The sequence below is a fragment of the Capra hircus genome, chromosome 21 (assembly GCF_001704415.2).
Source record: "Capra hircus breed San Clemente chromosome 21, ASM170441v1, whole genome shotgun sequence".
Classification (NCBI taxonomy): Eukaryota; Metazoa; Chordata; class Mammalia; order Artiodactyla; family Bovidae; genus Capra; species Capra hircus.
The window spans coordinates 28,090,416-28,118,041 of record NC_030828.1 but is presented as its reverse complement, the minus strand read 5'-3'; the positions used below and the strand labels follow the sequence as shown (position 1 = coordinate 28,118,041).

Here is a 27,626-nt window from a genome sequence, read left to right as displayed (position 1 = left end):
ATGGGATTCATGGGTTATTTTATGGGTTAAAAATCAATTGTTATTATTTTATGGCTCGTTAATTCCAAATTTGTCCTCTAGAAACTCTTTCCTGCTGATTCCTGTGTTCTCTTGACAAATTCCCATAACTTTTTGAGCAGTCCTTTCATTTCTAATGTTGCATGATACTCCAGGTTCATCCTGAATTTTCTCTGACCCAACCCTGCAGCCAACCCCTTCTCTGAGAAATTCTAGTTTGTTTTATTAAAGACCAGTATGTGCTAGCCGTGCTCATTGCTTTTGGGCTTTTCTTGCTGCTAGGCTCTCAGCAGACAGCTGGGAAGTAGGGGAGTGTGTGGCTCTACAGGACTCTGTTTCTTCTGTACCTGTCTACATGTGTATTTAAACCACGGGTTTATACTGATACTTAAGAGTCTGGTCTCACATCATACAGTTCAATTTATTCTCCCTCCTTTTCTTATTTATAGCGATAGAAACCCGCCTCTCATTATCTTCAGTGCATTTATTCACTCCTAGTGACACAAAGCAGTTTACTTTTTTCACTCATCCTTCCCTCTAGGACTTGAGTGTGTGGAGGATAATGTACCATAAAGCAGGACTGGTGCACAGAGAACACTCAGAAATACCAGTCCCCCATCTCTGCGGCCCCTTTCCCTTCCCTTTCTATCTGGAAAAAGTTTGAAAGGTCTTTTATCCATCTTCAGTCACTAGAAAATGTCAACCTAAGAAGTTTTATTGCTAATAACTGGAAAGCAGTGATTTTTGGGGAGTGTCTGTAACTATCCCTTCGTGTTCCTATAATGGTTAATGGTGACTTACTTAGCTGATATTCTTTCACTTGGATCTCAGGACAGCAGCAAATAGGCAATTTATCTGTAAACTTACTTAAACTTTGATCAACCAAAAAAATTCTAGGTCCACTTACATCTTTTTTTTAGCTCTCAATATTTTTTAATCATATCCATCTCATCAAACAGTATCTGATGTCTCCTAAATTCTCAGCCAAGGAGTATACACAGCAAAGTATTAGAAAATTTAGCTGGAGTTGAAATAGCAGAGTGTTGGATGCTTCGTTACTTTCACTTGAGGCTGAGAGGTTCAGTTGAGGTTCAGTTGCTGCCGGTTACTTGGATTGTTATTTTTAGTTCTACGCTTTAGCGAGTTCTTATCTTGTGTTTGTGAGATTTGCTGAATTCTTGATGCTCTTCATTTGACTTCAGATGTATCTTTTTTATTATCTCTTAAACAGGACATCTCTGTTTTGAAAGTTTATATAACAGCCCTTCAGATCAATCCAAATGTATATTTTCCCCACTTTTTAGCACATACTCTAGTCTCTTTTTACTTCATTTGTGTAGCAATGATCACATTTGAAATTAAATGTTTAACTGAAGGTCAAAGGGGCTTCCCTGGTGGCTCAGCAGTAAAGAACCTGCATGCAGGGTAGGAGACACGGGTTCTATCCCTGGTACGAGAAGATCCCTTGGAGGAGGGCCTGGCTACCCACTCCAGTGTGCTTGCCTGGAGAATACCAAGGACAGAGGAACCTGGCAGGCTACAGTCCATGGGATCACAAAGAGTTGGAGTCGACTGAACAACAACAAGAAAAGGTCAAAGAGGGATGGGGGCATCTGTTTTATTCACTAAAACTTAGGCTGTACTTCATAAGTTTCTGGCTCACCTTGTCTCAATAGGTGATCTTGCTTTCTATTTTTGTTTTGGATGGAAGGCAAGAAGAAAAGAGACAGAAACCCAGAACTTCATAGGGGAGGAGAATTCAGAAACAGTCGAGTGCAGCAGCTCTGCTCAGAGAAGAAAAAGCCTAGTAGGAGCCACCGGAGTGTGACTGCTCTGCTTACTGCCTGGTTTTCCTATTGAGGACCACGGTCGTCAGCAAAGAAAGCTCAGTGTGCTTTATTTAAGAGATGGCCCTGAATAATCTATTTTAAATACATGTTTGATATGGAAAGGTCCAACAGTTTAAAAATACATGAAAATTGTATTCTTTTATGATATCTTGACTTTCCTATTTTGTCATCTTTTCTGGACAGCTGTTCAGTCTCTCAGCTGTGTCCAACTCTTTGCGACCCCACGGACTGCAGCACTCCAGACTTCCCTGTCCTTCACTATCAAGTGACATTTTTGTGTGAGTTCCTTGCTGGCTGTTCCTTCTCAAGTCCCTGTGGTTCTTCCTTTTTCCCCTTAGACTACTCATGTTGCACAGGGCCAGCTTAGTGCTTTGGTAATTGGAGCTTTCCCCTTGGGTTCAGAACTACTTTGTAGATTACTCCTAGATTCTTATCTAGGCCAGATCTCCTGTATCCACCAGCCTACTGCCTATCTCTCTGCTTCAGTATTCCACAGGCACCTCAACTTAAAGGTGACTAAAACTGAATTCGTCATCTCTTCTGCTGGTTTTTTCATGCAGCTGTCCAATTCAGAAGCCTCTCACCATCATCTTTAGCTCCTCTTCCTTCACTTCCACTTTCTAATTGGTCTCCCTGCCTCAACTCTGTCTTCCATGTCACAGTGTCAGAATGGCTCCTTAGTATCTTTCCACTGAGCTCACTGTTGCTAGCCTGACATTACAAGGCCCTTGGTGTCCTGCTCCAGGGGCTCTTGTACCCGCATGACAGCAGCGCTGTGTGCAGCAGCAGTAGCAGCCTGTTGACATGCAGATTCCTCTCTGGAACCATCTTTTCCCACTTCCTCTCCTGGTCATCCTTCAAGCCTAAACTCAAATGTTGCTTTCTTGGGGACTCAGTCTCCTATCTTCTCAGCAGGCCTTGTCCTCTCCACCTGCTGTGGCACTCGTATGCACCATTTATCTAGTGTTCTAAACCTTCTCCTTGAGCCCCTCAGGAAGAGAGGGTTCTATTCTTGACCTCCGCAGCACTTAGCATCAAAGTCTGGATTGAATAAATGAATGGATTGTTTTAAAATTACAGCCATAAGGAGGTAGGTTTTGACTGGTTGTATGTCTACTTAATATTAAGGAGTTAAGACTTTTCCTACACTTGGGGAACACTGACTTTTAATTTAGTCCATCCTGGATTTGGTCTTCTCCCAGATCTGTGGCTCAGATCATGAACTCCTTATTGCAAAATTTAGACTTAAATTGAAGAGAGTAGGGAAAACCACTGGACCATTCAGGTATGACCTAAATCAAATCCGTTATGATTAAACAGTGGAAGTGACAAATAGACTCAAGGGGTTAGATCTGATAGACAGAGTGCCTAAAGAACTTTGGACAGAGATTTGTGACATTGTATAGAAGGCAGTGATCAAAACCATCCCCAAGAAAAAGAAATGCAAAAAAGGCAAAATGGTTGTCTGAGAAGGCCTTACAAATAGCCAAGAAAAGAAGAGACGCAAAAGGCAAAGGCGAAAGGGAAAGATATACCCATCTGAATGCAGAGTTCCATAGAATAGCCAGGAGAGATAAGAAAGCCTTCCTATGTGAACAATGCAAAGAAATAGAAGAAAACAATAGAATGGGAAAGACTAGAGATCTCTTAAGAAAATTAGAGATACTCAGGGAACATTCATGCAACGATGGGCACAATAAAGGATGGAGACGGTATGGACCTAACAAAAGCAGAAGTTATTAAGAAGTGGTGGCAAGAACACATAGAAGAACTATACAAAAAAGATCTTAATGACCCAGATAACCACGATGGTGTGCTCACTCACCTAGAACCAGACGTCCTGGAGTGCGAAGTCAAGTGGGCCTTAAGAAACCTCACTATGAACAGAGCGAGTGAAGGTGATGAAATTCCAGCTGAGCTATTTCAGATCCTAAAAGATGATGCTGTTAAAGTGCTACACTCAATGTGCCAGCAAATTTGGAAAACTCAGCAGTCACAACAGTACTGGAAAAGGTCAGTTTTCTTTCCAGTCCCAAAGAAGGGCAATACCAAAGAATGTTCAAACTAACACAGTTGCACTCATTTCACATGCTAGCAAGGTAAAGCTGAAAATCCTTCAAGCTAGGCTTCAGTAGTACGTGAACTGAGAACTTCCAGATGTACAAGCTGGATTTAGAAAAGGCAGAGGAATCAAACCAGAGATCAAATTGCCAACATCTGTTGGATCATAGAAAAAGCAAGTGAATTCCAGAAAAACATCTACTTCTGTTTCATTGACTATGCTAAAACCTTTGACTGTGTAGATCGCAACAAACTGGAAAATTCTTCAAGAGATGGGAATACTAGACCACCTGACCTGCCTCCTGAGAAACCTGTATGCAAGTCAAGAAGCAACAGTTAGAGATGGACAAAGAACTGGTTCCAAATTGGGAAAGGAGTATATCAAGGCTGTATATTGTCACCCTGCTTATGTACCTTATAGCAGAGTACATCATGTGAAATGTGAGACTGGATGAAGCTCAGGCTGGAATTAAGATTGCCAGGAGAAATATCAATAACTTCAGATATGGAGATGACACCACCCTTATGGCAGAAAGCAAAGAGGAACTAAAGAGCCTCTTGATGAAGGTGAAAGAGGGGAGTGAAAAAGCTGGCTTAAAACTCAACATTCAAAAAACTAAGATGGCATCCGGTGCCATCACTTCATGGCAAATAGATGGGGAAACAATGGAAACAGCAACAGACTTTATTTTCTTGGGCTCTGAAATCACTGCAGATGGTGATTGTAGCCATGAAGCTAAAAGACACTTGTTCCTTGGAAGAAAAGCTATGATAAACCTAGACAGTGTGTTAAAAAGCAGAGACATTGCTTTACCAAGAGGTCTGTATAGTCAAAGATACAGTTTTTCCAGTAGTCAAGCATGGATGTGAGAGTTGGACCATAAAGAAGGCAGAGAGCTTAAGAATTGATGCTTTTGAGCTTTGGTATTGGAGAAGACTTGAGAGTAGCTTGGATGACAAGGAGATCAAACCAGTCCATCCTAAAGGAAATCAACTCTGAATATTCATCGGAAGGACTGATTGCTGAAGCTCCCAATACTCTGGCTACCTAATGTGAAGAGCTGACTCATTGGAAAAGACCCTGATACTGGGAAGGATTGAAGGCAGAAGGAGAAGGGGCCGACAGAGGATAAGATGGTTGGATGGCATCACTGACTCGATGGACATGAGTTTGAGCATCCTCTGGGAGTTGGTGAAGGACAGGGAAGCCTGGTGTGCTGCAGTCCTTAGGATCGCAGAGTCAGACACGACTTAGTGATTGACCAACAACAGATACAGGTTCTCCTGTCCATTCTTGTAACTTCCTGTCTTTCCACCACTTGGAATCTGCTGAAAGGACAGTGAAGCTGCCTAAAATTAGGATCTGAAGTTTTGGCAGGGAGCCCTTCACAGTTGGTGATCTGAGTAGTATCTTTGCCAGCTGGAGCTTAGAACAAAGACACCAAACAAACTCTTTGCACTTTCTGAAATGCAGCTTTTTGCTCCTTCAGAAATTGGGATTCTGGTCAGTGGATGCTGATTTTAAAGTTGTGTGTAGAACTCAGAGCCCAGTGGCCAAGAGTGTCGCTGTTCTTGATGCCCACACTGGTTACCTAATTAATGAATTTGCAGCCTGTTTGGAATTGGAATTACAGTCTAGTAGGATTTTGGAGCTAGACAGGGCTTTCTCCTTGAGTTGATGTATCCCATTCCTTAAATGGGGAACACTAAAGTTACTTACATATTTGATGGCAGACTTGGGCTCTGATCTTGGTGTTCGTGGCCTCTTCATTTTCTGTTTAACAGCATATTTCAGAATTACAGGGGTGATAGTGCTGGAATCATTCTTATTGGAGCAACACTTTGTTACTTGTGGTCTCCCCACAAGCCTGAATATTTGGGGAATGAGACTTTACCAGAAAATCCTTATGCGACTTACACAATTATGCGTGTTTTTTTTTTTCCCAGTAAGAAAAATGATGAGTTGTAAGCAATTTTATAATAAGGATGATGTTTTTAAATTACTTGAGTAAGTAGTAGATGAACTTAGCAGAACACTATTAAGTGAGAAGAGCTCACAGTGAAAATAAATTTTCCTGCCTGCCTGCCCCAGTTTCTTTTTCTCTACCCCAGAGGAGAAAATCCTGGAGTGGAGAAAATCCCCTTCCTTCTTTTTCTAAAGTATCAAAATTTCTGAAGTACCAAATTTAATAGTACTAAAAATGCTTTATTTCCGTTTTAGCCTTGATAAAACTGAGTGACTTCCTTTAAGAATCTGCTCTCCCCACCCCTCAGCATTTTATGGTCAAATAGAGCAAAGTTGAAAGAATTACCGTGAGGACTTGAATCTCGTCGACTCAGAGTCTGCCGCTGTGCTTCACTGCATTGTATTCTCACAAATCTGTGTGCTCGTCCACTCGCCCCTCAGGGCCTCCAAGTCCTCAGAAAATCTGCCTAGTTAGACAGCAGTGGATAGTTTTCATTGCTTTTGCCAGTGACAGAAGCCAGAGGCCTGAGAGTGGAGAGGCGTGGCATGGTCTGTGGTTTAAGCTAGGATGCTTGTGTATGCCTCTGTGTGTTTAAAATGCTAAGGATGAGCCGGGCATAACCACTTACGTTACAGATGTCGTTGGTTTAGTGTGTAGACTAGGCACCTAACTGGACATCGTTTTTCATATTTCATTCTCTGTTGGCCCCTGTCTTGTTCATTGGTCTCCCTCTGGTGAAATGAGCTAATAAAGCTGTGTTCGGCTTTATCAGAGAAGTGAGCTGCTGTTGCCCATTCTGGGGAACCCATTGAATTGGTTGAGATGTGTGCTTTTCTGAAGAAACATACTAATTTTGATTAAAATACTGAGAACCATTGTTTTAGAATTCTTATTTTTCCCCTTATGTAAAATAATCTAAATTTCTCTTATTGTACTCCTCTAGAAGCTTGTACATTAAGACCTTATTGTATAAACCTCTAACAGTAATTTTTATAAGTAACATAAAGTAATCTTCTTAAATATTACTTGATTTTTCCTAAAAGCAAAGTTAAAAATAGATATTTGAAGTTCAAAGTAGGATCTAATAAATGTGTCTTAAAATATTTTGGCAATTTATTCTGATTGGCAATGGAGAAAGAAAAGGAAAAAAAAAAAAAAACCTAATGAAGAGATATCACCCATAGGCCCCTCACTTTGAGGATGATCGTGTTAACATTCTGTATATCCTTTTATATATCCTTTGTTTTCCTATTCATGTTTAAACTTTGCTCTGCTTGAAAGTGATCATGTTAAAAATGAGGGTAACAGGATACAAGCTGTTTCAGAATCTTTTTCTCCCTTCACATTAAATGAATTTTCTCATTTGATTTATATTCTTTTACAAAATGAAAAGCTATGTGGCCATTCAAACTATATGCAGGACAATAAATTTTCATTCCAAAGGTTATGTTATGGAGGTTCTCTCCTGGTATAAGATCACTTTCAGTTTGCCCTTGTTAGGAAAGGATTTAAAAGTAGTGCTGCTGATTAAAGAAGTGGATCCAGGCATGATGAGCTTAGAGCCATGCAAGCAATTCTTATTTTTCATAAGTCAGCTAAGCTTGGACAAACTGGCAGTTGCAGATTATTTTTATCATGTGTAATTTAGTAGGACTCTTTCTGTTTAGCAGAACTGCTCCTATCATCACTGTGTCACATTGATGGAGGAATTTTTTTTAAATATATGGATCTTGGTCATTAAAAAAAAAAAACAAAACAGCTTTGTTTCCAGTAGAGGTCTCATTAAAAAGAGGTTTTACTGCACTTGACTGCAAGATTGAAACAAAGCGTTAGTGGACAGTTCTTATCTATGGGAGGGGACAGAGGGATCCTTTCTCTCCCTCTCTTGTTCATCTGGCAGGAAAGTTAATCTAGTGGCTCTGAATTTAGGGAAGTGGGCTTTCTTTATAGGGATTCATTTTCTCAAGGGGCATTAATGTTTGATTAAACTTGCTGTGGAAAGAAGTGGGCCCACGGCCCCATGGTGAATACCTTCTCATGATGCTCATGCCAGCAGTGTGCTCGGAAAGCTCGCCTGTGGCACAGATGGTGATAACACTGGGCGACAGCGATGGCCGGGCAGTGTCATGCTCAGCGTTCTCCCTTCCACCCTACCTTTGGATAACTCTGGAAAGCCTTTAGACAGATTGTAAATGTCTATATATGTTCAGCAACCCCAGCTGCAGAGAATGATAGCATTAAAAGAGATTGAATTACTTTAAACTTCCAAGAGCAATGAACCCAATTTATAAGAAATTTACTCTAAATTCCTTAGTGCCCATCCTGTAGATAGTGATTTATTTCCCTCTTCAGTAAAAGCTCTGACAGAAGAACCTGAGTTATATGGACATTTGAGCAGCAGCATCTCTGGGCGCTCGCATCACTTACTTTACCCAGGGATTCTTTTGAGAGGGGTGGAATTGTTTGTTCTTTTGGTGTGGGCTTGTGTGCATGATACGTATGCTAGAAAAGCCCCACCCTTTTTTTTTTCCTTCAGAGTAATAAACAAAACTTGAAGATAATTCTGCAGTAAAATGAAACTAGGTTGAGCAGTAGTGTTTCAGCTGATACTGAAGCAACCACTGACCAAACCTGTCAAATGGTCTTATCTGTTATCCTGTGATATGTATTTTATAATTACTGAGTTCAGAGGTATTTGTCGTTTCCTTTCTTTGCACAATGTAAGGAAAGCTTTTAAATGTTTTATGTTGTTAGATACTTTAAAAATGCTGTTCTAACTTCTGTCACTGTTAAGTTGCAGAATTAGCGTGAATACTGATTTCAGCTGGCCTGAAGTGAGCGTAGAGTGGCGTTTGTCCAAATTAAGTTAAAACAAAGGAAGTTCCTGTGTGTACTTTCCTGTCTCTTACAACAAAAACAGAAGCAAGCAAAAAACTTCTGTAATTACTAAGCGCTCTTCAGAGTACCTAATATTAAAAGTATGGATTTTGGTATTTTACTGTGCTAAATTGTTTGCTAGAGGTTCTCATCTACTTTATGAAAGACATTCTCTTAAAAGATAATTGTTTTTCTTTTCCTCTGTCAGAACACAACAATGGAGGAAACAGCTATATGGGAACAACACACGGTGACACTTCACAGGGTGAGTTCTGTTGAGTAAATAATCTCTGTGTAACTCAGGATCCTGGCAGTTTCTGAAAACAATAGAGGAAAGCCAGATGTCAGGAAGCCAGAAGAAAGGGGAAGAACTTTTCTATAATCCTTTGTTTAAAATCAGAGTTGCAATAAATTCTTGATTAAGGTCAAAAGTGAGCATGATTACTTTTTCATATATCCTTTTGGTTGTTATTTGTATTTTGCTGTTTTCAGTCATGACTTAAGTGGTTTATATTTTAAATTTTGAGTGATCAGATAAAAGACACCGTATGCTGGTGTAAACGTGTAAACTGTTTCAGTGTTTCTGAGTATATAAGTACATATTGTAAGCTTGGGGTTTAAAATTGAACAAGGTCATGCAAGTAATAAAATCTTAAAAGATATTCCTTGTTTTGAAACATGTAGAACCAAGCTGTTGCTTAAGCAATTGCAGATGGTCAGAGAGCAAATTACAGTGATCTGGGTAAGAGTAAGAACTTTGTGGTACTTCCCTGGAGGTTGAGTGGTTAAGACTCTGCACTTCCACTGCAGAGGGCATGGGTTCACTCCCTGGTCAGGGAACTTAAGATACCACATGCCATGTGGCTCTAGAACTGGATGGAAAATGCTGAAATGAGGATTAAGTAAATGATGCTTTAAAATACTTACGTTAAAAGAAAAAAGAGCTTTGTCTGAAATGAACCTGTTTGGAATTTGCATTCTAGCACTGCCTGCTTCCCTTTAGAAATGAGCACATGTGGTCCAACTCACTTCTAAAACTTTGGTTTCCACAGGTGTAAAATGTGGCTGATGCCGCCTAATTACTTGGCATAAAGTCGTGCTGCCCATAGGTCTCCCTTTTCCTCCCTCTGAAGAGAGCTGATTGCTGATTCCCCTTCTCCCTGGAGAATGTGCAGAAAGAAATGAGAGAACAGGCAGATGTTTTACACATACTGTTTCTGCTCGCTGTGTCCATTACTAGCAAGTTAGAGAGAGGGAAAATCATGTTCCTAAACCGCGATCTTGTGAATCTTTGAATCTGCACATGATAGGCAACGGGTAAATTCAGTTCAATTCAGTTGCTCAGTCATGTCTGACTCTTTGTGACCCCATGGATTGCAGCACGCCAGGCTTCCCTGTCCATCACCAACTCCTGGAGCTTACTCAAAACTCATGTCCATCGTGTTGGTAATACCATCCAACCATTTCATCCTCTGTCAGCACCTTCTCCTCCCGCTTTCAATCTTTCCCAGCATCAGGGTCTTTTCCATTGAGTTGGTTCTTCACATCAGTGGCCAAAATATTGGAGTGTCAGCTTCAGCATCAGTCCTTCCAATGAATATTTGGGACTGATTTCCTTTAGAATGGACTGGTTGGATCTCCTTGCAGTCCTAGGGACCCTAACAGTTCAAAAGCATCCGTTCTTTGGTCAGCTTTCTTTATAGCCCAAGTCTCACATCCATACATGACTACTGGAAAAACTGTAGCTTTGACTATATGGACCTTTGTTGATAAAGTAGTGTCTCTGCTTTTCAATATGCTGTCTAGGATGGTCATAGCTTTTGTTTCCAAGGAGCAAACGTCTTAATTTCATGGCTGTAGTCACCATCTGCAGTGATTTTGTAGCCCAAGAAAATAGTCTCTCCCTGTTTCCATTGTTTCCCCATCTATTTATTTGTCATGAAGTGATGGGGACCAGATGCCATGATCTTAGTTTTCTGAATGTTCAAACTACCTCACAACTGCACTCATCTCACATGCTAGCAAAGTAATGCTCAAAATTCTCCAAGCCAGGCTTCAGCAGTATGTGAACTATGAACTTCCAGATGTTCAAGCTGGATTTAGAAGAGGCAGAGGAACCAGAGATCAAATTGCCAGCATCCAGTGGATCATCAAAAAAGCAAGAGAGTTATCAGAAAAACATCTACTTTTGTTTTATTGACTATGCCAAAGCCTTTGACTATGTGGATCACAACAAACTGGAAAATTCTTCGAGATGGGAATATCAGACCACCTGACCTGCTTCCTGAGAAATCTTGTATGCAGGTCAAGAAGCAACAGTTAGAATTGGACATGGAACATCAGACTGGTTCTAAATTGGGAAAGGAGTATGTTAAGGCTGTATATTGTCACCCTGCTTGTTTAACTTACATGCAGAGTACATCATGCGAAATGCCAGGCTGGATGAAGCATAAGCTGGAATCAAGATTGCTGGGAGAATTATCAGTAACCTCAGATACACAGATGACATCACCCTTATGACAGAAAGTGGAGAAGAACTAAAGAGCCTCTTGATGAAAGTGAAAGAGGAGAGTGAAAAAGTTGGCTTAAAACACAAGATTCAGGAAACTAAAATCATGGCATCCGGTCCCATCACTTCACGGGTGAATTAATTGTTTAGAAAAGAAACAGTGATTTCAGATAAAATATACTCGATTTTTTGTGTGTCTCCCTAAATAGTAAAAAAAAAAAATCCTAATACTAACCTTAACTTTATAGAGCTAAGGTATGGCCTGAATTTGTTTGAAATATCCTGATAACATGTTTAAATCAGATTAAACATATATCATCATGCCTTATAAATAGTCAATTGTCTAGTGTTTATAGAATAATTTGATACTATTTTATCGTATTTCATTAATTTCCTTAATACTTTCATTGTTTTTGTTGATATTATTTACACACATTAAAATTCATTGTTAACGTACAGTTCTGAGTCTGCCAAACGCATTTAGCCCTGTGACAGTCACATAACCACCACTGCAGACCATGTAGAACAGTCTAGTCACCCTGAGGTTCTCCCACGTGCAACTTGTGGTCAGCTCCAAGCCCTTACCTTCAGCGCTTAGCAACCACGGGTGTTTTCTATTCTGTACACTGGCCTTTTCCAGAGTGTCATGAGAGGAACTCATATAATATGTAGTCTTATGAGACTGGCTTCTTACACTTAACCCAATGCACTTGAGATTTCTCTGTGATAGACTTGTATCAGTAGTAGTTAGTTCCTTCTTATTGCTGAGTAGCATTTCATTATATGAATATAGAATAATTCGCTTATTCATTATTCAGCCTGGATACCTTTGTAATTATGAATAAATCTGCTCTGGTATACAGGTTTTTGTATGCTCATACCTTTTCCTTTCTTCTGGGTAAATTCCTGGGCATGCAGTGTTTTTGGTTTTATGGTAAGTGAATGTTTAACTTTTATAAGGAGCTGTCATACTTTCTGTACTATTCTGCATCTCAGCCAGCAGCTCATAAGAGCTCCAGTTACTTTGCATCCTCACAAACAGTTGATTGTATCAGGGCTGGAGTGTTGTTTTCCTCCTTATTATCTGTTCTAGTAGGTGTGTTGTGGTATGTCATTGTGGTTTTAGTTTGTAGTTCTCTAAAGACTAATGATGTTGAATATCTGTTTATGTGCTTATTTGTCATTTATATATCCATCTTGTTTAGGGCTTCCTTGATAGCTCAGTTGGTAAAGAATCTGCCTACAGTGCAGGAGAGCCCAGCTCGATTCCTGGGTCAGGAAGGTCTGCTAGAGAAGGGGTAGGCTACCCACTCCAGTATTCTTTGGTAAAATGTGTTCACATATTTTGCGTATTTTTAATTAAATTGTTTGTTTTCTTGTACTGACCTTAAACAAATAGAGTTAACTGTTATTTCTCCAGCAAAAGTGGGTTTGCTGGGAATCAACAAAGAATTGCAGTTGAGGGTCTGCAACCATGATGAGACAATGCAGGACCCCAGCATACGGTGGAAAAGGGCACTGTTTTATGGAGGGGAAAAGGAAGTTGGGAGGGCTGAAGTAAACAGTGAGTCCACCGGAGGAATGGAGAGCCCAGGGTATTGTGGTTGTTCACTGGCTGAGTTGTGACAGTTTGTCACAGTGGAGCTCCTGGCACGCAGGAAGAGGAAGTCGGTCTTATTCCTGCTGGGCTCTGCTAATAGCACAGTGCACAAGCACATCCCCTGCTGGCCACCTAACTCTATTTTAATTGAGGTTTCTGCGTATTAATTTTTATACTTACTGTTTTTTTAAATTGTGGTAAAATACACATAACAGGATTTACCATCTGTTCAGTTCCCTTTTTTTCCCAGTTCCTTTGTCCATTTTTTAATTGGGGTTTTATTTGTTGAATTGTAGGAGTTTTTCTATATTCTGGTCATTAATCCCTTATCAGTAGATATATGACTTGTAAATTTTTTTTCCATTTCATGGATTACCTTTGCATTCTGTTGACTGTGTCCCTTGGTGCACAGAAGTTGTTACTGAGTTTTGAAAGATATTTGAGAATTGTGCCAAACCCGAGGTCCTGATTATTATTCCTGTTATTTTCTTCTGGAAGTGGTTTTTTTTTTTTTAATTAAATTTTGTAGGTATTATAAAATAAGGGCAAGGGATTTTGTTTTTTTTTTAAATACAGATGTCCACTTTTTTGAACAACCACTTATGAAAAGGTTATTCTTTCTTCATTTAATTGCTTTCTACCTTTGTCAAAAATCAATGACTGGGACTCTCCTGGGGGTGCAGTGTTTGAGATTTGGCCTTCCTGTGCAGAGAGTGCAGGTTCAATCCCTGGTTGGGAAACTAAGATCCCACGTGCCTCACAGCCAAAAAGCCCAAACATAGAATGGTAACAGATGCAATAAAGACTTTAAAAGTTGTCCACATCAAAAACAATCTTTAAAAAAAAATCAATCACCATGTATGTGTGGGTCTTTCCCTAGTCTGTTCTATTGAGCTGGTGTCTATCCTTTTGCTTATTATATCTGCCTTGATAATTGTACATTATATTAAGTGTGGAAATCAGGTAGTGTGACTCTTCAAATGTACTATTATTTTTTAATTATTTTAACTAATTCCTTTGCCTTGCTATATAAATTTTAGAATGTTTGTCAAATTACAAAAAAGTCTGCTAGGATTCTCATTGGGATTGCATTGAATCTGCAGATCCATTTGGGGAGAAATGGTATCTTAACAGTATTGAGTATTCCTCAACAGTATAAATTATGGTTGTAGTATGTCTCTTCATTTACCTTAATACTGTTTTGTGGTTTTCAGCATACAGATTCTACACACACTTTGTTAAGATTTCTTGACAAGCATATTTTATGTTTCCTCATGCTGTTGTAAACAGTGGTTTTTAAATTTCAGTTTTTGATTGCATATTAATATGTAGAAATACAGTTGATTTTTATTTTAATAGTGAACTTGAAACTTCTAAACTTAGAAGTTCTAGGAACTTTCATGGTAGATTTCTTTTGCATTTTTCTTTGTGGGCAGTCATTTGTGAATAGAGGCAGTTTTAGTTCATCTTTTTAGATGTATAAGCTGTTCATTTCTTTTTCTTGCCTGGCTGTACTAGCTAGGACTTCCAGGATATTGTTGAATAGGTACTGTGAGCAGGCATCTTTTTCAGCCTTGTGTGTGGATGTTGGCAGTAAGGTTTTTGTAGATGCCTTTTATGAGGTTAAAGAAGTGGCCTTGTGTTTCTATTTTGCTATTTAATAGGTTGAGGAAGTGCTCTTTTATACTTGCTTTGCTAAAAGCCCTTTTTTTAGAGTCATGAGTAGATTTTGGATTTTTGCCCATGCTTTTTTCCTAAGTATTGATGGAGGTCATCATTAAATTGATTAAAGTTATCACTCTAAAGTTTTCAGTCTGTTGATATGTTCAGTTTCTTGCCTTTTGGAGTTGAACAACCTTCCATTCCAAGGATGAATTCCGCCTAGTTGTGATGTGTTGCTTATTTTATATATGGCTGGATTGGTTTGCTGATGTTCTGTGGAGACACTTGTTTCTGCAGTCATGAATGATACTGGTTAGTACTTTCTCCTTGTGTGTGTACTGGTTTAGGTTATTGGCTAGTACTTTTTTCTCGTGTGTGTACTGATTTAGGATATTGGTTAGTACTTTCTTCTCGTGTGTGTACTGGTTTAGGATATTGGCTAGTACTTTTTCCTTGTGTGTGTGCTGGTTTAGGAGTGAGGAAGGCTTCCTGTCTCCTTGCTATGCTCCCTGGCAGACTGTGCAGCTGAAGTTCTCTCGACGGAGTGTAGCTGTCTGGTTCTGGAGTTTTCTTCATGAAAAAGCTTTTAACTAAACATTTGTTTTCTTTGATTTTGTATAGGACTCTTCAGGTTATATGTTTCTTCTTTGTTAGCTTTTCGAGATTTTTTTTTTTTTGTAGCTTTGGTAGTTTGTACCTTTCAAAGTATTTGTTCCTTTTATCTGAATTATCAAGTTTATAGACGTAAAGTTATAACACTCCCTTATTTTAATGTCTTAGGATCTATAATATTTTCAGTTTTGATATTGGTAATCTGTGCCTTCTCATTTTTTGGTCAGTCTGGCTCTAGGTTTAAACAATTTTATTGATTTTTCAAAATACCTGCTTTTCTTTTTAGTGATATTTTTAAATTTTCTGCTTTGTATTTCACTGGTTTCTGCTCTTATTTTAATGTTTCTTCTACTTATATTGGGTTTAAGTTGCTGTTCTTTTTATAATTTCTTAAGGTAGAAGCTAGATCATCTGAGACCATAGGGTGTAATTTAACCACATACCACATTACATTTTTTTCCCCTAATACCTTTTTAGTTGTTAAATAAGTAAAATAAAATAAAACACTTAAATTAGCTAAAGTATGTTTCTCCTTTTGTACTGTTCTGCCAGGTTTTCTCAGTTTTGGGCAAATGCTAGTTTATTTTCTACAGATCTGTCTCATTGGCTTAGGCCAAGTAGGAAAAGATTCTGAATGGTGAAGAAACAAGAGTCTGATTTTCTGAATGTGTTAATTTAAAAGTGTCCCACCAGCTCTTCATGGAAGTGATGGTCCTCAGGCAAAGGTCTGGAACTCCCGTCTGGAAAGATCAGTGTGGATTCCCTTCTCTCATTCTTCCTGGGCTTCAGATTTCTTTTGCTTTAAGGAGGGTACCAGCCGAGAAAAATGTCATTAAAAGATAACTTGGAGAGAAGATGAGTGTGTATAATTCACAATTTTTTGGTTTTCAAAGACGTTTACTGTTGTGCTGGGAACACAGAGCTGTGTGCCTCTGGGCCTCATCAGAGAGAGACTAGGACAGAATGGAAATCCTCAGCAACTGTCCCTCCAGGAAGTGTTTTTGAAGGTGTTTAAAAATAGACCTGTCACTGTAAGACTTAACACCAAAGCATAATTCAGTTGACTTCATTCTCTGAGGCTGCAGAACTGTCTTCCAGATGTCTTTTCTTTGGTTTTCTGAGTTGATCCAGAATAAAATATGGACTATCTAGAGCACTGTCAGCAAACTTTTACTGTGAAGAGCCAGCTAATAAATAACTTCAGGCCTTGCAGGCCATGCATCTCTGTCACAGCTACGTTATGGTTGCAGAAGCAACCAGGGAGAGTAGGTTAACAGATGGGTGTCGCTCTGTTCCAGGAGAGCTTTATTTACCCAGTGGCAGCTAGCTGGATTTAGCCCACAGGCCATGGTCTGCTGACCACTGATGGAGAGCAGTAGCCCTCTAGGTTTATTGTAAAGAAGAGTAACTGGATCATCCCCACTCCTCAAAATCTGGATTCTTTCGGTCTGGGATGGAACCCCTTATGTGTATGTTTAAAACCACATGTTTGAAAGGGAGGGCTGTGGCCTCTAGCATCACATATTTAAGAAACACTGACAAAGGAATGAGACAGTCATTCTCCTAGAGGTGAGCCAAGTGAACTTTCGGAACAGTAGTGTGAAGGAGATAATTTGAGACTGTATGCTTTTGGCAGTAACCTGGAGTTATAGACACTGTGTCTTGACAGATAAAGGCAAATCCATATTCTTTGACATCCAACGTCAGTTATGTGAAAAGCGAAGATAACTTTTTCAAAAGAATAAAAATCCTGTGGATTAAGCTACCATTTTCTGCTGTTTACTGTCCAGAATAATATATGATATGCTTCTGTATTCCCTCATTCTTCTGTTTGCATCTTCAGAGGAAACTCTCTTCTGAGAATACTAGAAACCACTGAAACCTATTCATTCTTCAAAGCTGAGTAATTTAGCTCCACTGTATGCCAAGCACTGTTGTAGTTCTGGGAAGCTTATCAGAAAAGAAATAGGCAGCATTCCTTGCCTCATGGATTTTTTTTATCCTCAGTGACAGATGAATATATACCCCAGGTGGTTGTTTATCCCAACTCCTCTTGCATTACCCTTTTAGTGCTTGGTGTACTTAGTTATGCCCAATGAAGCTTAATTTCCTAGGAGGCCTATATAGTCAACACAATCGCTTTTCAGAGATAAAATAGTAGCATTGCCCAGTAGCAATATAATAAAAACCATAATGTAATTACAATTTTCCTATTCTTAACGTTGAAAAATGTAAACTGTGTGTGAATTGATTTTATAATAGATCTTTATTTAATTCATTGTATACAAAATATTGTCATTTTCAACATGTAATTAATATTTAAAAATTGATACACTATACTTTGCTTTTTCTCTTCCATACTGAGTCTTACATAACCGAAATTACACATCGTGCAATTTCAGCACATTTCAGGTAAGAATAGCCACGTTTTAGGTGCTTAGTAGTCATGTATATAATGGCTATAGTATTGGCAGGTGCAGGGTCTGTTGCTTGAGATGGTAGTGCATCCAGGGGGCCCTGTGTCCCACCCTTCCCTCCCATGACGTACCCATGGCTTTCTTTACTTTGAGATGTTCTCCCTTAGAAAACACATATATGTTTATAGTTCTTTGAGAAATGAATAAATGCTCCGGAATGAGTTGGTTTCTCTACTTTTTTATTTTCTGAAAAAGTACTATTAATATGTGAAAGATTAAATGATATTTCTATACTAAAGAATTTAAGGGTTGAGAGAACTTTGAGAGAGACTTGGCCATGATGGCAGAGAAGAAAGACCTTGTGAGCTCACCTGGTCTTGTAGGTACACCAGAATGAACACCTGTTTACAGAGCAGTTGCTGATGACCAAGATCGGGGATATGAAGATCTACAACTAAAGATGATAAGGAGCCACATGAGATGGGTAGGGAGGGGTGGAGTCACTGTCAAGACCCATACCCTTAGGTGGGCGACCAACAAATTGGGAGGATGATCACAATTGCAGAGGTTCTCTGAGGAGTGGAGTGTGAGCTTCACATCAGGCTGCCCAGCCCAGGGGTCCTGCACCAGGAAGTCGAATTCCCAGAAACCCCAGGTCTTGGCTTTGAACACCAGTAGTGCTGTGAAAAGTAGAGACTTCACTCTTCAAGAGGCACAGAACGTCTCACACTGTCCAGGACCCAAGGCATAAGTAGTAATTTGAAAGGAACCTGGATCAGGTCTGCCTTCTTATCTAGGAGAGCCTCCTAGAGAGTCAGGAGGCAACCACAGGACTCCCAGGGGATACAGACACTGGCAGTGCCCATTTTGGGGAGCTCATTCTAACTTGTGGCCCCTGGTGCTGGCAGGGATCATTTTGGAATCATCCTTCCAGCTCATTAGCACCAGGACCCCCAGGACCTGCAGCCAGAGACCTGGGGACCTGGCTGTACCCACTTGTGAATTGGCACAGTCCTGTGAACAGCTTCACACACCAGTGGGCAAGCACCAGCCCAGCACCCTTTGAGTCTCAGCCCCTCTCACCAGCGGTTCCTGGTTTCCCTGCAGCCAGAGACCCCAGGACCTGCCTCTGCGCACCAGTTGACTGGTACTAGCCCTAGAACCTCTTTTCACTTCTTCCGTAGGGCATGAGCCCTGTGGTCCCCTGGACCTCATCCCTACCTGCCAGCAGACTGACACCAGCCCCAGGACCTCTTGGGACCTTGAGAATGGCCATCATCAAAAAGTCTACAGATAACAAGTGTTGGTGAGGATGTGGAGAAATGGGAACCCTCGTACACTGGTGGGAATGTAAATTAGTGCAGCTTCTATGGAAAACAGTACAGAGGTTCCTCAGAAAACCAAAAATAGAACTACCATACAATCTAGCAGTTCCACTTTGGGGTGTATATTTGAAGAAAACAAAGACTAATTTGTAAAGATACATGCACCTCAGTGCTCACAGCAGCACTAGTTACAATAACCAAGATATTAAAGCAACCTAAGTGTTCATCAACAGGTGAATGGATAAAGAAGATGTACATAAACACAGTGGAATATTGTGCTGTGCATAGTCACTCATTTGTGTCCGACTCTTTGCGACCCCATGGACTGCAGCCTGCCAGGCTCCTCTGTTCATGGGGATTGTCCAGGCAAGAATGCTGGAGTGGGTGGCCGTGCTCTCCTCCCGGGGATTTTCCCAACTCAGGGATTAAAACCAGGTCTCTCCCACATTGCGGGCGGCAGATTCTTTACTGTCTGAGCCACCAGATAGTATGGAATATTCCTCACCCATAAAGAAGAATGAAATAAGGCTATTTGCAACAACATGGGTGGACCTAGAGAGTATTATACTTATTAGAAAGATGCTATGCAGAATCAAAAATAAAACTGGTGAATATAACAAAAAAGAAACAGACACAGATAATAGAGAACAAACTAGTGATTGCCAGTGAAGAGAGGAAACGGGAGGTTCAAGATAGGAGTAGAGGGGTTAGGAGATGAGACTACTATTTATAAAATAATCAACTCTGTGAGTAAAAAAAATTTTTAAGCAGTATGTTGTACACCTAAAACTAAAAAAATTAAATGGGAAAAGTATGTTGAAAGCAAGGAATCTAGTTAAGAGATAGATAATACAAGGTCAAGCAGGTAAGTTTCAAATAGAGAGGTAGTTGAATAAATAACCTTGGAACAGGGGCGGGGATAATTCAATGAAAAAAGGAATAGTCCTAACTAATGGTACTGGGATAACTGGTTGACCACATGAAAACTAGTGAATTTTGACTCCTATTTCACACCGAGAACATAATTAACCTATGTGCTCAAAACCTAAATGTAAGTTAGAAGGAAACATAGAAATAAATCTTTATGACCTCAGGTTAGGCAGTGATGTCTTAGACAAGATGTTGAAAATACAAGCAATTAAAGAGTAAACAGATAAAATGAGGCTGCATCAAAATTAAAATTTTTTGTGTTTCAAAGGAAACCAAGAAACTTTCAGTAAGAAAGTGAAGGGATAACCCATAGAATGGGAGAAAGAAAATATTTGCAAATCAGATATCTGATAGGGACTTCCCTGGTGGCTCAGCAGTAGAGAATCTGCCTGCAATACAGAAAGACAAGGGAGATGCAGGTTTGATCCCTGGGTTGGGAAGATCCTCTGGAAGAGAAAATGGCAACCCGCTCCAGTATTCTTGCCTGGAGAATTCCATGGACAGAGGACCCTGGAAGGCTGCAGTCCATGGGATCGCAAAGAGTCGGACATGAGTGAGCAATTGAGCACAAAGGATGCATGAGAAGGGAGTTGTATCCAGAGTACAGAAATTCGGAAGTAAAAAGACAATTCAGTTTTTTAAATGGACTGAAGAATTTTAATAAGACATTTCTCCAAAGGAGATACAGAACTATTCAGTAAACATATGAAAAGGTGCTCAGTGCCATTGACCATCAGGGAACTATGTCAAAAGTGAGAGTGGCACCCTCTGGAATGACTGTGATCACAGAAGCAGACAGTAAAAAAGTGTTGATGAAGATTGGATGTTGGCTGGTGGAGCCAACTATGGTAAAGTAAGGTATTCAAGAGGTCAACATAGAATTTCATGTGACTAGTAGCTCTGCTCCTAGGCATATATATACCCAAGAGAAATGAAGGCTGATACCAACACAATAGCTTAAACATCCGTGTTCATAGCAACATTATTCACAGTAGCCTGAAACTACAAATAGCCCACATGCCCATTCACTGATGGTAAATAAGCAATGTGTCTTATATCTGCACAATGGAATATTGCTGAACAAGAAACAAAGTACTGATTCGAGCTGTGACAGGAATTTATATGTCAGTAAAGCTGCTCTAAGAAAAGAGGCTAGGAGAGTGGAATTCTGCCTGTTTGTTGAGTAGTTTCCAACCAGTGTGTGATGGTAGAAGTAAGCATTTACACTTAGGTGAGGATATAAGCTAAGCTAGGCTTGTTTTGTCTGGTTGGATGCCATTGTGTATGTTTATAGAGTGCATTATGAACGTGTCAGAGCCTTTATTTAATTCTCTGTGGTGGTGTTCAGTCACTGAGTCATGTCTGACTCTTCACGAGCCCTTGAACTGCAGCATGACAAGCTTCCCTGTCCTTCACTATCTCCCAGAGTTTGCTCAGTTTCATGTCCGTTGAGTCAGTGATGCCATTCAACCATCTAATCCTCTGCTGCCCCCAATCTTTCCCAGCATTGTGACAGGTGTCAGTAACCACTTGGAATAAACTAAGTCTCAGAAAGGTCTAGGGAAATGGTCTCAAAGAGGAGCATGACTGAAGGTCTCTGGACACAGCATAAGCTCTTCTCACTTACATGTAAAATTTAACTTTAAATATAAGGAATATTTATGGACTATAATACCTAAAATTCAAAACTATTATAGTTCTATTACTTAAACTACATGTTTTTTTAATAAAGTGAGTCAAATAAAAAGTAGTAACATTGATAAGAAAGGGGCCAAAGTTTGGCTTTTTTTTTTTTTTTGAGAACATTGGTGGTAAGTTAAGTTTTGTGGAGAAAAGGACAGTTTTAGAGGAGTTGAGGTGTCCTGTTCAGTTCAGTCAGTCACTCATGTCCGACTCTGTGTGACTCCATGGACTAAAGCACAGCAGGCTTCCCTCTCCATCACCAACTCCCGGAGCTTACTCAGACTCACGTCCATCGAGTCAGTGATGCCATCCAACCATCTTATCTTCTGTCACCCCCTTCTCCTGCCTTCAGTCATTGACAGCATCAGGGTCTTTTCCAGTGAGTCAGTTCTTCACATCAGGTGGCCAAAGTATTGGAGCTTCAGCCTCAGCATCAGTCCTTCTGATGAATATTCAGGACTGATTCTTTTAGGATTGACTGGTTTGATCTCCTTGTGGTCCAGTTCAGTTCAGTTACTCAGTCGTGTCTGACTCTTTGTGACCCCATGAATGGCAGCATGCCAGGCCTCCCTGTCCATCACCAACTCTCCGGAGTTCACTCAGACTCACGTCCATCGAGTCTGTGATGCCATCCAGCCATCTCATCCTCGGTCGTCCCCTTCTCCTCCTGCCCCCAATCCCTCCCAGCATCAGAGTCTTTTCCAATGAGTCAACTCTTCGCATGAGGTGGCCAAAGTACTGGAGTTTCAGCTTCAGCATCATTCCCTCCAAAGAAATCCCAGGGCTGATCTCCTTCAGAATGGACTAGTTGGATCTCCTTGCAGTCCAAGGAACTCTCAAGAGTCTTCTCCAACACCACAGTTCAAAAGCATCAATTCTTCGGCACTCAGCTTTCTTCACAGTCCAACTCTCACATCCATACATGACTACTGGAAAAACCATAGCCTTGACTAGACAGACCTTTGTTGGCAAAATAATGTCTCTGCTTTTGAATATGCTATCTAGGTTGGTCATAACTTTTCTTCCAAGGGACTCTTATTAAGTCTTTTGCAATACCACAGTTCAAAAGCATCAATTCTTCAGTGCTCAGCTTTCTTTATGGTCCAACTCTCAGATCCATACATGACTACTGGAAAAATGGTAGCTTTGACTAGACTGACCTTTGTTGTCAAAGTCTCTGCTTTTTAATATGCTGTCTAGTTTGCTCATCTCACACGCTAGTGAAGTAATGCTCAAAATTCTCCAAGCCAGGCTTCAGCAATACGTGAACTTCCAGATGTTCAAACTGGTTTTAGAAAAGTCAGAGGAACCAGAGATCAAATTGCCAACACCTGCTGGATCATGGAAAAAGCAAGAGAGTTCAAGAAAAACATCTATTTCTGCTTTATTGACTATGCCAAAGCCTTTGACTGTGTGGATCACAATAAACTGTGGAAAATTCTGAAAGAGGTAGGAATACCAAACCACCTGACCTGCCTCTTGAGAAACCTATATGCAGGTCAGGAAGCAGCAGTTAGAACCGGACATGGAACAACAGACTGGTTCCAAATAGGAAAAAGGAGTACATATATTGTCACCCTGCTTATTTAACTTCTGTGCAGAGTACATCATGAGAAACGCTGGACTGGAAGAAGCACAAGCTGGAATCAAGATTGCCGGGAGAAATATCAATAACCTCAGATATGCAGATGACACCACCCTTATGGCAGAAAGTGAAGAAGAACTAACGAGCCTCTTGATGAAAGTGAAAGAGGAAAGTGAAAATGTTGGCTTAAAGCTCAACATTCAGAAAATGAAGATCATGGCATCCGGTCCCATCACTTCATGGGAAATAGATGGAGGAACAGTGGCTGACTTTATTTTTTGGGCTCCGGTATCACTGCAGATGGTGATTACAGCCATGGAATTAAAAGACGGTCACTCCTTGGAAGAAAAGTCATGATCAAGCTAGACAACATATTAAAAAGCAGAGACATTACTAGACAGACATTACAAAGGTGTGTCTAGTCAAGGCTATGGTTTTTCCAAGTAGTCATGTATGGATGTGAGAATTGGACTCTAAAGAAAGCTGAGCGCCAAAGAATTGATGCTTTTGAACTGTGGTGTTGGAGAAGACTCTTGAGAGTCCCTTGGACTGCAAGGGGATCCAAGCAGTCCATCCTAAAGGAGATCAGTCCTGGGTGTTCATCGGAAGGACTGATGTTGAAGCTGAAACTCCAGTATTTGGCCACCTGATGTGAAGAGCTGACTCATTGGAAAAGACCCTGATGCTGGGAAAGATTGAGGGCAGGAGGAGAAGGGGATGACAGAGGATGAGATGGTTGGATGGCATGATCTACTCAATGGACATGAGTTTGGGATTTGGTGATGGACAGGGAGGCTTGGCGTGCTGCGGTTCATGGGGTCACAGGGAGTCAGACACGACTGAGTGCCTGAACTGAACTCAGCTTTTCTTCCAAGAAGCAAACGTCTTATTAATTTCATGGCTGCAGTCACCATCTGCAGTGATTTTTGGAGCCAACAAAATAAAGTCTGTCACTGTTTCCCTTGTTTCTCAATCTACTAGCCATGAAGTGATGGGACCGGATGCCATGATCTTAGTTTTCTGAATGTTGAGTTTTAAGCCAGCATTTCTCTATCCACTTTGATTTTTGTCAAGAGGCTCTTCAGTTTCTCTTTGGTTTTTGCCATAAGGGTGGTGTCGTCTGCATATCTGAGGTTATTGATATTTCTCCTGGCAATCTTGATTCCAGCTCATGCTTCCTCCAGCCTGGCATTTTGCGTGATGTGCTCTGCATATAAGTTAAATAAGGCAGGGCAACAATATACAGCTTTGACATACTCCTTTCCTTGTTTGGAAACAGTTCCTTGTTCCTTGTCTGGTTCTAACTGTTGCTTCTTGAGTTGCATACAGATTTCTCAGGAGGCAGGTAAGGTGGTCTGGTATTCCCTAAGTGGGTATTCTGGAGGTGTCCTGTAGGAAGCTGGAAATAGGAAAGTGGAATAGGAATAAAAATGAAAGCTGTAATGTTCAACTGGATCTGCAGGAGTGAGAGTCTCAGTGTAAGAGTCAGTGGGGACACAGAGAGTAGCCAGGCGTCTGATGAAGGATGCAGAAGTCGAAAACGACGGATTTGACAGTCGTAGAGGTTTAAACATTTTGGTAACTACCGAGCTCCAGTGGAAAAGCTGTGAGGGGTCTTGAGACTTCTGACCTAATCTGGGCTCACCACTAATTTTGAACTGGCCTTTCAGACTTCTTGAGATCTCACAGAACTGGAGCGTATCAGAGTTGAGAAAATCCTCATCTCCTCACCAAATCCACAGAGACCCTACGTGTGGTCTACTTACCGGCTAATGAAGTGACTAGAGGACTCCAGGCTTTCTGAATTCAGTGGTGAAAAGGAGCTTGAGCAAATGATTGCCAAGGATCCATTTAGTCCAAAAATTTTTTGACCCCATGTTCACTGTGAAAACATATAACTGGAACAGTTTCCATGGACTGTTGAGGGTAGATTGGAAGAAGAAGGGAAGAGGAGGCAAATGACAGAAACTGTAGAAGTAAACTGTGTGTGTAAGGTGAGAAAAGTTAACATTAAGTTTTAGAATAAATGTAGAAATGTAGTTGTAGAAATCTGGCATAAAAACAGGAGGGAAAAAAAGGCAAGAAGAATCTTGAAAAAGTTGAGCATTTTTTGAAGGAGACAGAAGAGTCTTTGGAGGAGAGTGTGTTCATATTGTGCAGTTCTATTTCGGCAGCCAGCAATTTTCAGGACTCTTTCCCCCCTTTTAAGAAGTCTTTTAAGGGATCAAGAAATACTTAGACGGGAGGAGAGGGTGAGATGTATGGAGAGAGTAACATGGAAACTTATATTACCATATGTAAAATAGATAGCCAGTGGGGAACTGAAACAGGTGTTCCAGTATCAACCTAGAGGGGTGGGATTGGGAGGGAGGTTCAAGAGGGAAGGGTGATATGTACATCTATAGCTGATTCAAGTTGAAGTTTGACAGAAAACAACAAAATTCTATAAAGCAATTACCTTTGACTAAAAAATAAGACAGATTTCAGCAGATGAGTGGGCAAACCATTCCTCTTGATACAAAAGGTCAGACAGTAAATAGTTTCAACTTTGTTGGCCATATGGCCCCTGTTGTAACTACTCTCTGCAGAAGCAGTTATAATGGAGTGGGCATGTCCAGTGAAATTGGAAAGTAACTGAACAGATTGTAGGTCTCCTGTTTACCATCAGGTTAGTTTCACTACCAGGCAAAGGTAGAAGTACAGGTTAGTGTTGCTTGTGGCTGCCTGTGGTCTTGAAAGAATGAAATAAGATGGAAATAAAATTCTTCTGATGCTTTCAATTCATCTAAAAACTATAGCCATGTATGTGTGTGTGTGCATACAAATAAATGAGATCAAATTATACTGTTTTAAACCAGTTCTCCCATCACCATAATAAAAATATCATTATCTTGGACATTTTCTCATGCAAAAATATGAAAATCAACTACATTTTGATGCATCTAAATTTTTTGTGGTTAACATATATGAGAAAAGTGGATTATTTTCCATTTCTTTTGAAAATCCCTCTGAAAAGCACCATGCTAGTCTTTTTGTAAATCCAATACAGAGTATACAATTGCCTTGGGATAATAATAATTACACTACTGTCAGTTTTGATTACTGGAAACAGTATTAAAAGTTTTTTTAGCGAATGCTCATACTGTTCTTCTCCCCATTTAAAGAAATGGTTTTACAACTGTCTTGATCATATAGTTATTATACAATTTAACCCTTTCATCCTTTAATCCTCATTTAATCTTAGTATTGTAAGTAGGTGTATATTTATCACCAGTCCTTTTCATGTGATGCTTGTCATTTTGATTGTCAGAACGTTATTTTCTATTAGGAAAGGATCATGAAAACTGATACTCCCTAAGGTTTTCTTATGTTTAGTAGCTTATCTCTGCCCTTTTATACTTGAAGATTAGCTTTACTGGACATAAAACCCCGTAACTCACTGTTTCCCTTGAGTATTTTTGACATAATGGGTCACTACCCTAATGTGATAATAATCTGGTTTTTATTTCTTTTAAAATTTTGCCTAGATACAAATGAGTCTTCTTCCTGAAAATCTAGTCAGTTTACTTGAATATATTTTGGTGCTTCCTCTGAATTGGTATTCTCAGATATCTACAGGGATTTGTGTCCTTTGAGTATGTACAGTTTTTTATCTATGTATATAATCTATATAGGAAAGGAAATATTGTTTAATTCTAGTTTTACTGTTTTATTTTTTCTTTTATTTTGGTTTTGTTCTTTGGGAACTCCTTTTATATATGTTCTATCTCTTTTGCCTGTCTTCATTATTTGCCATTTCCTCTCAAATCCTTTTTTAAAAAAAGTCCCTGGGTCATTTCTGTTTTAGAAATGATTTCTCTCTTTTACTTTGTTTCTTTCATGGTAGTATATTTATTTGTGTCCCTATATAAAATTGCTTTTAAAATTTTCTAATTAGCATGAATTCTGTCAGCCTCATTTTTTAGTTTTTAAAATTCTTGTTTGTATTATGTCCTGTAAGTTTTCTTTATGTCTTTTCACTTGTTTCATAAAAGTCGCAGTTTTGATCCTTTATTTTTCTTTCTTTCAAGCACTCTCTTTGCCATGCTTTCATTTTCCTTAGGGATATTCTGCTGCTCACCATCTTCTATAGCAGTTTTGTTGGGGGTTTTATCATAATCCCTTTTTCTTCATTTTTATGGGAAATTAGCCTTCTTGAGCTTTTAGAAATTGGCTTGGTCTTCTTGTATGTGTATGCTCGTGCTCAAGAAACATAGCTGCTATTTTCGGACGCTTTCTAGGCCTGTGCCCTCTGTACCTTGTATGCTGTGTTCTCCTGTCCTTGGGAGTCTGAACCCACAGTCTTCACAGGGCCTGGCTGGTCCATGTGGAGAAATCCTGGGGTGACACCGCTCCCACCATTCAGGCTCTCTGCAGGCTCCTGCTCTCATTGATGACTGATTTCAGCTGCTATTATGTCAGTTATTTGGGGGTTCCTCCGGTTTTGGAGATGTCAGCTGCCTGTGGCTCTCTTCTCAAGTTGGGAGCATG

At 40.0% G+C, this 27,626-nt stretch overlaps 1 protein-coding gene across 5 annotated transcripts in view; it reads left to right on the top strand.

The window, feature by feature from the left end:
• TJP1 (tight junction protein 1) overlaps nt 1-27,626 on the top strand; it is a 112,781-nt gene that overhangs the window by 18,495 nt on the left and 66,660 nt on the right. For all 5 annotated transcript variants that reach the window (XM_018066118.1, XM_018066117.1, XM_018066116.1 and 2 more), the window contains exon 2: nt 8,982-9,038. In XM_018066118.1, the coding sequence (XP_017921607.1) occupies nt 8,982-9,038 (57 nt within the window). The remainder of the gene's footprint in view (nt 1-8,981; nt 9,039-27,626) is intronic.